Below are 11912 nucleotides of genomic sequence, written 5' to 3'. Positions count from 1 at the left end.
AGTCCACGCCCTACTGGAACACACTGGCACTGCACCCTGTAACACACGCATGCACATTTGTAGATCTGCTATTTTTGCCACACCGCTATGTATAAGTCGGTCTCATTTCAGTCGACTAAATCAACTGCAGATTTAGTCGATGAAAACTAAAACATTTCAGATTACATTTTTGTGTGTGTGTGTGTGCGTGTGTGCGTGTGTGTGTGTGTGTGTGCATGTGCGTGTGCGTGTCTTCTACACCAGGTGAGCTGGCAACAGGAGCGTTTCCAGGAGATCAGCTCCAAACTCGGACATTTCCTCAAGCAAGCCGGTTTCAAGGTACGTGCGTGTGCGCGCACACACACACACACAATATGGATTCAGTTGATCCTTCATATCCATGATATGGATTCAGTTGATCCTTCATATCCATGATATGGATTCAGTTGATCCGTCACATCCATTCAGTGAAACGGCCGTCAGGATGATTTGATTATTGTTGGAATACTTCATATTTGACAAAGAAATATCGTGTGTCTCTGTGCGTGTGCATGTGTGTGTGTGTGTGTGTGTGTGTGCGCGTGTGTCTCTGTGCGTGCGTGTGTGTGTGTGTGTGTGTGCGTGCGTGTGTCTCTGTGCGTGTGCGTGCGCGTGCGTGTGTGTGTGTGTGCGTGCGTGTGTCTCTGTGCGTGCGTGCGTGTGTGTGTGTGTGTGTGTGTGTGTGCGTGTGTGTGTGTGTGTGTGCGTGCGTCCAGGACTCTGATGTTTTCTACATCCCGACCTCTGGCCTATCAGGAGAGAACCTGGTGACGAGGAGCGACGCCCCAGAGCTCACTGCCTGGTACAAAGGCTGCTGCCTGCTGGAACAGATAGGTACTGCACCCTCTATAGCACCCTGCTGGAACAGATAGGTACTGCACCCTCTAGCTATAGAGCGCCGCAGTCCCGCCCCCTTTCAGAGAAACGAGTGGCCCAGGAAATGAAACCCCAATGCATTCTCCCATCGGCACTTCTAATATAATTTATTTAAAGACTGTTATGCCGCGGACAAAGCCAACTCGGATCGTGACAAATCATGACAATGAACACAATGTTTTGGGCCGATCAAATCATTAGAAAGAAGAAAAGAAAGCCAGGAGACAAGACACTATTTGTTTTGTTTTTCGTCTTATAAATTATTTGATCGGCCCCAAAACATTGTGTTCATTGTCATGATTTGTCACGATCCCAGTTGGCTTTGTCCGCGGCGTAACCGTCTTTAAATAAATTATATTAGAATTGCCGATGGGAGAATGCATTGGGGTTTCATTTCCTGGGCCACTCGCTTTTCTGAAAGGGGGCGGGACTGCGGCGCTCTATAGCACAGGGTTAAACCTCATGTTTCTATATCAGTGGTTCTCACAGGGTTAAACCTCATGTTTCTATATCAGTGGTTCTCACAGGGTTAAACCTCATGTTTCTATATCAGTGGTTCTCACAGGGTTAAACCTCATGTTTCTATGTCAGTGGTTCTCACAGGGTTAAACCTCATGTTTCTATATCAGTGGTTCTCACAGGGTTAAACCTCATGTTTCTATATCAGTGGTTCTCACAGGGTTAAACCTCATGTTTCTATATCAGTGGTTCTCACAGGGTTAAACCTCATGTTTCTATATCAGTGGTTCTCACAGGGTTAAAGCTCATGTTTCTATATCAGTGGTTCTCACAGGGTTAAACCTCATGTTTCTATATCAGTGGTTCTCACAGTGTTAAACCTCATGTTTCTATAGCAGTGGTTCTCACAGGGTTAAAGCTCATGTTTCTATGTCAGTGGTTCTCACAGGGTTAAAGCTCATGTTTCTATGTCAGTGGTTCTCAAACTATTTTCATGTCAAGGACCCCCAAAAATATGTAATTGTCCGCCGACCCCCATCTGAAAATATGTTGTTCCAGGGACCGCCCCAGAAGCGAGTTAAAAATGTTCGCTCTGAAAGAATATATATTCAAAGATTTTCATTTTCACAATTTTTCGAAGATAGCAGACCTACAAGCTCGTAGCGTGGCACTCGGTGCCGTGCTACGAGCTTGTAGATCTGCTAAAAACAGCCTGTTCTCCATCTTGTGTCGTCAGATTCCTTCAAGCCTCCTCAGAGATGTATCGACAAGCCTTTCAGGATCTGTATCTCAGACGTCTTCAAAGGTAGAACCGCACGCACGCACGTACACACGCACGCACGCACGTACACACGCACGCACGTACACATGCACGCACGTACACACGCACACACGCACGTACACACACACGCAGGCAGGCAGGCAGGCGTGTCATCTGTTACATCATGTTAAAATTTAAATCATACACAGTTTAGGATTAAGGTTAGGTTTAGGCATAGTTTTATTGAGGTTAAGGTTAGGATTAAGGTTAGGTTTAGACTAGAGCTGGGACTCGATTAAAAAAATTAATCTAATTAATCAGAGGCTTTGTAGTTAATTAATCTCATTTTTCAACATTTTACTGTCATTAATATTAGAGTTGTTGTGTGGATATAATAAGAAAGTCCCCCCCATTCTGTGTTGCCTAGAACTGGAGGCCTGAGAAAAAATACATCTCAGTGACATCACAAAAATGTACTTCATAATGTTACTGTTTTTTTTCAGACCTTCAGTTCTATAGGCAACACAGAATGGGGGGACTTTTTATTATTTCCAGTGCACACAACTCCATAGAAAAATGCGTTTTATCCCAACAGTGATATAGGCAGGTGATTTATATAGGCAGCAAGTGCCGATATAAAGTGTCTTCAGTGTGTATATGAATACTCAAATGTGCTTTACATGGCTGGGCATGAGAAAACACATTTATTATGGGGGAAACAAAAAGGTGCGATTAATTTATCTGTAGTTAATCGCGATACATTTTTCTGTAGTTAATTAATCTCGATTAACGCGTTAAAGTCCCGGCCCTAGTTTAGACATAGTTTTACTGAGGTTATAAGGTTAGTTGTAGACATTTTTTAACATTTTAGTATATTTTTATATTTTTATTTTCGGTATTGTCCAGGGATCAGTGTAATAGCTGTAGTGACCACTAGGTGTCACTGTTTCCCCAGACCAGGGATCGGGGTTCTGCGTCACAGGGAAGATCGAAGCCGGTTTCGTCCAGACTGGAGATCGACTGACGGCCGTACCGCCCAACGAGACCTGCACAGTTAAAGGTGACGTAATTACACACTACACACTATACACTACACTACACATAGATAGATAGATTTCTTTATTTTTGTGTCATGCACCAAAGGCGCCCCGCCCACATGGACTTACAGGACACACTATAACATTGCCTCAATATTGCATGGTGTACAAGAAACAGATTTGTTTTCTTGACATTCCCCCCTTTTTTTTTTTTTTTACACAAACAAAACATTCTGCCTTATTTCCCACGCCCTGCATAAAAAGTCTGCCAAAGCAAAAATACCTTTCCCAAAACAAAATTCCAGTTTTTCATAGTCCTCCAACCAGAAAAAGTCAGCACAGATGGTTGTCATTTTACAAAATAATACATGTCTTAATTCTTCATATAATGGGCAGTAAAACAAAAAATGAATTTCATTTTCAATTTATTTTAAATCACACACTAGACAGACTCTGTCCTCCTCAGGAGTACCAATGAATCTACCCGTTTCTAAAGCTAATGGTAAGGTCCCAGAATGCAGCTGTGCACAAAAAGATCTCTGACTTTTGGATATATTTTGTGTAACATAAGGATCAGGGCCATAATTATTTTTAATAAGACGATATGTTCTTAGTTTTGGTTTGTTCCATAATTCAACGATTCAACTCTCCTTATACCCAAGGAACATACAGTTCTGTATTTCATGAATATTACAGCGTAGTCTATTTAAATAAATAAAAGATGAATTATTCTTAAAGAATAAAGACTTTACTTCATTTGCCCAGGGGTAACCATTAGAAATGTCCCAGTTAAAAATCTTTTTGGTCAGTCTGTCATCGGACATATTAACGAGTCTATTCCAAAGTCTCAACATCTCACCTTTGTGTCTGATATTTGTGGGCATCCATCCCACATCACCGCTAATAGCCAAGATAGGCGTGAGCTTATGAACTCCAAGAAATGACCGTATGGCTCTATTTTGAATTGTGTTACAACTTTCATTGTTCGGAAAACCCCATACACCGGAGGCATAATCCGAAACAGGGCATACACAAGACTGATATAATTGTGTATATGTATAATATCCTAAATCCTTACAGGCTTTCACCTTATTCAGTACTGAGCCCAGGGCTCTACCAGCTGAATCAGAAAGAACCTGAGTGCCTTCCTTGAAGTTCATATGCTCATCTAAAGTGAGGCCAAGATATTTGTATGTCTTTGTGTATGTTAATACAGTCCTCCCACACATACATGTAAATGGACTCCTTTCTGTGTATGTTAATACAGTCCTCCCACACATACATGTAAATGGACTCCTTTCTACAGATGGTTTCCTAATGTCTTTGTGTATGTTAATACAGTCCTCCCACACATACATGTAAATGGACTCCTTTCTACAGATGGTTTCCTAAAGTGAACAATTTGTGTTTTGTCAATGTTTACCACCAGATACACTACACACCACACACTACACTCTACACACTACCGAGCCACTACCTGAGCCACCGACCACTGTCTGACATTTGTGTGTGTGTGTGTGTGTGTGTGTGTGTGTGTGTGTGTGTGTGTGTGTGTGTGTGTGTGTGTGTGTGTGTGTGTGTGTGTGTGTGTGTGTGTGTGTGTGTGTGCGTGTGCGTGTGCGTGCGTGTGCGTGTCCAGGCATCTCTCTCCATGACGAGCCTCTGGACTGGGCAGCAGCAGGAGATCACGTGTGTTTAACGCTCACTGGGATGGACATCATTAAGATCAAGTAACCACCTGTGTGTGTGTGTGTGGGGGGGGGTTCACCTAGGGGTCGCCCACCTGCCCCTGGCAGGTAAATAAAACACTAAGGGTTGCCCACCTGCCCCTGGCAGGTAAATAAAACACTAAGGGTTGCCCACCTGCCCCTGGCAGCTAAATAAAACACTAAGCGTTGCCCACCTGCCCCTGGCAGCTAAATAAAACACTAAGCGTTGCCCACCTGCCCCTGGCAGCTAAATAAAACACTAAGCGTTGCCCACCTGGCCCTGGCAGCTAAATAAAACACTAAGGGTTGCCCACCTGCCCCTGGCAGCTAAATAAAACACTGAGGGTTGCCCACCTGCCCCTGGCAGCTAAATAAAACACTAAGGGTTGCCCACCTTGGTTCCATTTGTAAATTAAGATTGGTTTTACAATATAAATTGGGGGTCCCTGGCATATCTCTTCAAATGGGGGTCCGCGGGGATCATTAGTGTACATTTGGGGGTCCTTGTCATGAAAAGGTTTGGTGTGTGTTGTGGTTGGTTAATCTCCTGTGCTCTCTGCTGCCCCCTAGCGTCGGCTGTGTGCTCTGCGACCCCAAGGAGCCAATCAGAATGTGTTCTCGCTTCAGAGCCAGAATCCTGCTGTTCAACATCGAAGTGCCCGTCACGCAAGGCTTCCCTGTGAGCACACGCACACACACACACGCACGCACGCGTGCGCGCGCACACACAGTTACACAAGGCTTAGCTGTGCTATTAACTCATTTTGGATTAATATAGTTCAGTTACACGAGAGAGACTCGGAGTAGAACCGCTGCTCCTTCGCCTGGAAAGGAGCCAGTTTAGGTGGTTCGGGCATCTGGTTATCTGGTATATTTTAACATATATTTGATATATTTTAACATATATTGAATGTGTTTCAGGTGCTGATCCACTACCAGACCGTCAGTGAGCCAGCCACCATCAGGAAGCTGGTCAGTGTCTTACACAAGAGCAGCGGAGAGGTTCTGAAGAAGAAACCAAAGTGAGTGAGAGACACTGAGAGAGAATGAGAGACAGACAGAGAGATACATTCATATGGTTGTTCCCTACTCCCCATCCAGACTTGGTGAACTATAATAGTGATGATTTGGGACAGTTTGTGACGAAGCACATTTGTAATGTTTTTCTACTTTGTTTTTCTTTATGCATGTTATTATTTATGAAATGAAATATGACATGTGACGCTGATTATTTAAATATTAGCTTCTGTTTCACAAGTATGGTAATGGGCCTTGTACAGGGGTGAGTGACAGCGTTCAGTGATTCGTTGATTGTCACCACCCAAGGTTGCAAATAGAGGGGAGTGACACACGGGGAGGGGGATCGACAAACAAACAGAGTGCAGGCCTGCACGGGGAAGGAAAGGAGTTCCAGGCGCCAGATGGGTTTTACACTGCGACTGCGACTTAATGTGTAAACGAACTAATCTGCAGCCTTAGTTATTATAAAGAACAGTCGGGCCCAGCGGACTGGGCATTCGTTGCGCCGCTGCCGTTGGGGATCGGAGATTGGAACGGAGGATAATCAGCCGGCGTTTGGAGGCTATATCAGGGCTACAACTATACCGGTGAGATCGTTCCGAAGGTGTTCTATGTTGGATTGGATTACAAATATAGGGGTACCCCGAACATTTTCTTATTTACCTTGGATCGTTTTTTCGGAGAAGAGGAACTTTTTGTTGCGTCGGAAGTTTGGGACAATGATATATAGACTCTTGCGTGTGCGCGCCTCATCTTGAGGGGGACGACGGACGCGGACATTTCTTTGCTGACTTTAGGGGGGGTTTGAGAAGTAATTATTGTTTGGGAGTTTAAGTTTGTATGCCTGTGTATTTTGTTTAATAGGGAAAGAGACAGGGAGAGCGAATTGTACTGTCTGCTGTAGATGCTGTCAGTCAGGGCTGGCTAACTCTATATAAATAATTCTGAACATAACCCTATACGATCCCGCTTAATTTTTCCTTAGTGATTTTTGCCTTGCATGAGTTAAAGGGCGATTGTTACAAGTTCATCACTCAGCTCCTGACAAATCATGACAATAAACACAACAGATGCTCCTTGTTAAGAACCTTCACTGAACTCTTCTCCCTTCTGGCTCCAAAACTATGGAATGAACTTCCCATTGCAGTTATAATGTTATAATTGTACGGTTTTACTAAATTACTCCTCAGATTCAGCAACTCCTTCCGCAAAGGGGTTATCGACGGGTGAGACAGTGACTTACTCGAGCATATTTGAAACGCATTTATTAAACTCAACACATTATTTTCAGTCAGTTTCAGCTATTGGATAGTTTCGGCTAGGTAATCGACAGCTCCACAACACCCATCAACAACAATGTCCATAGTCCTTCTGACCAGCAGCCAGTCCTTGCGCGTGACCACTACTGCCGACAGATGTCACTCTTACAACACTCAATACAAAATAAAAAAGGAAATAGAAAGCATAGCAAGAAAATTATTATATTACAAATGGGATAAAACCACGCAATAATAATGTGTTAATGTGTGGTAATGTGTTCCAGGTGTCTGACTAAAGGTCAGAACGCCCTGCTAGAGGTTCAGACCCATCGTAATAATGTATTAATGTATAATATTATAATGTGTTCCAGGTGTCTGACTAAAGGGCAGAACGCTCTGGTAGAGGTCCAGACCCATTGTTATAATGTATTAATGTATTAATGTAATGTAATAATGTATTAATGTATAATATTATAATGTGTTCCAGGTGTCTGACTAAAGGGCAGAACGCCCTGGTAGAGGTCCAGACCCATCGTAATAATGTATTAATGTATAATATTATAATGTGTTCCAGGTGTCTGACTAAAGGGCAGAACGCTCTGGTAGAGGTCCAGACCCATCGTAATAATGTATTAATGTATAATATTATAATGTGTTCCAGGTGTCTCACTAAAGGGCAGAACGCCCTGCTAGAGGTCCAGACCCATCGTAATAATGTATTAATGTATAATATTATAATGTGTTCCAGGTGTCTGACTAAAGGTCAGAACGCCCTGCTAGAGGTTCAGACCCATCGTAATAATGTATTAATGTATAATATTATAATGTGTTCCAGGTGTCTGACTAAAGGGCAGAACGCTCTGGTAGAGGTCCAGACCCATCGTAATAATGTATTAATGTATAATAATATTATAATGTGTTCCAGGTGTCTGACTAAAGGTCAGAACGCTCTGGTAGAGGTCCAGACCCATCGTTATAGTGTATTAATGTATTAATGTAATAATGTATTAATGTATAATATTATAATGTGTTCCAGGTGTCTGACTAAAGGGCAGAACGCTCTGGTAGAGGTCCAGACCCATCGTTATAATGTATTAATGTGTAAATAAGTCCGTTGGATGAGGGATGATCTATGCTTAAAGTCAAGCACCCAGTCTGGACGTTAACAGTCCTAACACTGTCTTAGGGCAGAGCTTCCTGCATTAGGCCCACTCTCCCTCCATGTCTCCCCATGGACTGACTACACTGTCTTAGGGCAGAGCTTCCTGCATTAGGCCCACTCTCCCTCCATGTCTCCCCATGGACTGACTACACTGTCTTAGGGCAGAGCTTCCTGCATTAGGCCCACTCTCCCTCCATGTCTCCCCATGGACTGACTACATGCAGTATAACTCAGGCCTCTCCCTAGTGGCCCGTACCACCTGTCTAGAGACAGCTTTCCCCAAACCATTCACTTACATTTACTAGTGAACATGTAACACAGAAACATTTCCAAACATGTACAGTAGAATTGTCAATCCAAAATTATTAACACACCAGGTTTTAAATAACCCGTACCGTTGCAAACATATTAAAGAATAGGTATTGCCAGAACCCGGCACCCCTGCAACATGGTGCAACCCAATTCAACCCTCCCCCTATAAAAGGAGCAGTGGATGCAGTAGTGCCTCTTTTGTGACCAGGAAATGAGGATGGTGTGAGTAGTGGGTGTTTGACAACATAGTAATGGTAACTTAAACTGTTTGACTGTGAAAGAAATAAATGTATGTTGACCAACCAATTGTCTGTCCAAATGATTATGAAATGAAATGAAATATGTATATAAAACTGTAAATAAGCCAAGATCCACTGATTGCTAACTTTAGCCGGCATAGTTAGCAAACAGTGTGTGATAATGACCATTGACTGACAGGTGGGAATATTGAGTGTGAAATGAGGGTTGGATAAACAAAAAATGAAATACAATTATGCATGTGTGGCTCAAGAGAACATGTCTTTATCACATAATGTATTAATGTATTAATGTAATAATGTAATGTATTAATGTATAATATTATAATGTGTTCCAGGTGTCTGACTAAAGGGCAGAACGCCCTGGTAGAGATCCAGACCCATCGTTATAATGTATAATGTTATATTAATGTATTAATGTAATAATGTATTAATGTAATAATGTATTAATGTATAATATTATAATGTGTTCCAGGTGTCTGACTAAAGGGCAGAACGCCCTGGTAGAGATCCAGACCCATCGTTATAATGTATTAATGTATTAATGTAATGTAATAATGTATTAATGTATAATATTATAATGTGTTCCAGGTGTCTCACTAAGGGTCAGAACGCTCTGGTAGAGATCCAGACCCATCGTTATAATGTATAATGTAATGTTATATTAATGTATTAATGTAATAATGTATTAATGTATAATATTATAATGTGTTCCAGGTGTCTCACTAAAGGGCAGAACGCCCTGGTAGAGATCCAGACCCATCGTCCGGTTCCTCTAGAACTCTACAAGGACTTTAAGGAACTCGGTCGTTTCATGTTGAGATACGTCGGGTCGACCATCGCTGCTGGAGTGGTCACTGAGGTAGGAATGACCCCTGACCTTAACCCTGACCCCTAACCCAACCATCGCTGCTGGAGTGGTCACTGAGGTAGGAATGACCCCTGACCCCTAACCCTGACCCCTAACCCAACCATCGCTGCTGGAGTGGTCACTGAGGTAGGAATGACCCCTGACCTTAACCCTGACCCCTAACCCTGACCCCTAACCCAACCATCGCTGCTGGAGTGGTCACTGAGGTAAGAATGACCCCTGACCCCTAACCCTGACCCCTAACCCAATCATCGCTGCTGTAGTGGTCACTGAGGTAGGAATGACCCCTGACCCCTAACCCTGACCCCTAACCCAACCATCACTGCTGGAGTGGTCACTGAGCTAACGTTTGTGATAAAAATAGGTTATTCTCGCAAATATATTTATTCCGCAGCAACTGATTCCTCTCCTAACAGCAGTTGATCAATGAATCAGAATAGTAATACTATTGCACTTGAATGAACTTGTTTTATTATAAATAAAATTAAAACAATGCAAATACATTACACAGATCATTTGTATCGAGGTCTGGAGCTACGAGATGCGCCAGGGAAGAAAAGAGAGGGGAAAACAAACGTTTAAGAAGTACATTTGTGTTGGTTTCTTTCGCTGGTTCAACTTCTGCCTCTTCTGAGTTGGCGCGCATGCAGAAGCAGCGCGCATGTGCGCTCAAGAGCGAGCTTGCACATTATGCAGGCTCAAAACATTACTTGCATTATGGGGCAGACCATCCGATGGTCACTACATTGCCGCAGCGAAGCAAATCTGTAGGGACCATCCGATGGTCACCAGATCAAATCAAACTTTATTTATATATAGCACATTTACATCGACCAAGGTCGAACCAAAGCATTCACATTACAGAGCATAACAACATACACAGAGGCAAACAGAAAGAAGGGGATAAAATATAGCATTATTTCAATGTGTGAGAGAGCAAAATGTAAAATACAATAGGCAATACATGGGAACATCGTACATGGGTTCAATTGAATTTAATTTAATTAATTAAAACAATCTCCTCTGGTCTCCTCTGGTCCTGAACTGTGTGTCAGGCACAATCAGGAGAGACTGATTGGCCGACCTTTCAGGGCTCTTGTTGGGACATTCAGCTAAATATGGAGGGGACAGGTCACTTTTACTTCAGTCCACTACATCAGGGTGCAAAAATGCTCACTACACATTTCGGACTCTACAACAAACTGGCGGAGCCCTGATGATGATAATGATGATGATGATATTTCTATATTTCAGATGAAGGACTGACGGACCGAACCGCCCACGGCCCACGATGCATTGCAGCATGGACGCAGGAAGTGACATCAATGTCCACAGACTTTTCTTTTTCATGCACCCCCAAAGGGTTAAAATCTCACAGACCGCTCTCCCGGGACAAACAGATCTCACAGACCACCCACCCAGGACAGACAGATCTCACAGACCACCCACCCGGGACATTTAGAACAAAACAAATTAGTAAAATGAATGCTTGAATTATTACCATTATTATTATTATTATTATTATAAAATAAGGGAATCGTGTGCACAGAAAATGTTTAGCTTTTTTTTTCTGAAGCCGTTGTTTCTGTAAGAGACCCCCCCCCCCCCCCCCTCCATCTCAAAGGTTTCCGTTCGTTAAGGGAAGACTTGTGTTTCAGATCTACAAGCCCACATCGCCACGGGGTGGCTGTAAGCCGCTATGATCTTGTAGATCTGTCTTATTTCTGAACAGCCGAAGCGCAGAATACTGGTCTTTAACTCATTCCTCGCCAAGTTCGCCTTTTCACGCCTTTTTTAAAAACCCATTTCTGGCTCAAAACGAGCGAGATTTGCGTCTCATCTACCCAGAATGCTCCACTCCTATTAATATACTCTAAGGATACATACAGTATAGTGATAACTCACTTCCTGACTCTCGGTTTCCGAGCGAAAACGGGCTTTCAAAATAAAGGTGTGGCGGTCCTGCAGTGCACGATTCAGACACCAGGTGGAGTTGTAAATGAGTTAATTTAACATACATGAATGCTGCTGCTCCGCCCCCTGACCCCCGTAGGTCATGACCCCTGACCCCCGGAGGTCAACGTTGAAACCTCCTGGATGTTTTATTTTTATTTTTTAATTAATAATTTTATTTTTTAAAGAAGCTTCAGAGTAAGAGTCTTTAAACGACGA

At 42.9% G+C, this 11912-nt stretch overlaps 1 protein-coding gene across 2 annotated transcripts in view; it reads left to right on the top strand.

Moving 5' to 3' along the window:
• hbs1l (HBS1-like translational GTPase) overlaps positions 1-11256 on the top strand; it is a 41230-nt gene extending 29974 nt beyond the window's left edge. The window contains exons 10-18 of one of the 2 annotated variants that reach the window (XM_080791629.1): positions 244-318; positions 735-852; positions 2090-2158; positions 3069-3173; positions 4790-4880; positions 5430-5538; positions 5781-5881; positions 9587-9731; positions 10995-11256. In XM_080791629.1, coding sequence (XP_080647755.1) covers positions 244-318; positions 735-852; positions 2090-2158; positions 3069-3173; positions 4790-4880; positions 5430-5538; positions 5781-5881; positions 9587-9731; positions 10995-11006 — 825 coding nt within the window. In that variant the 3' untranslated portion in view covers positions 11007-11256. Of the gene's footprint in view, positions 1-243; positions 319-734; positions 853-2089; positions 2159-3068; positions 3174-4789; positions 4881-5429; positions 5539-5780; positions 5882-9586; positions 9799-10994 lie in introns of both variants that reach the window. The other variant, XM_080791628.1, reaches the window with a different exon arrangement.
• Positions 11257-11912: the final 656 nt, after the last annotated feature.

This window comes from Protomyctophum bolini (assembly GCF_963924005.1).
Source record: "Protomyctophum bolini genome assembly, chromosome: 19".
Taxonomy (NCBI): Eukaryota; Metazoa; Chordata; class Actinopteri; order Myctophiformes; family Myctophidae; genus Protomyctophum; species Protomyctophum bolini.
Note: the sequence above shows the minus strand (reverse complement) of the source record. Positions and strands in the feature narration are given on the sequence as shown.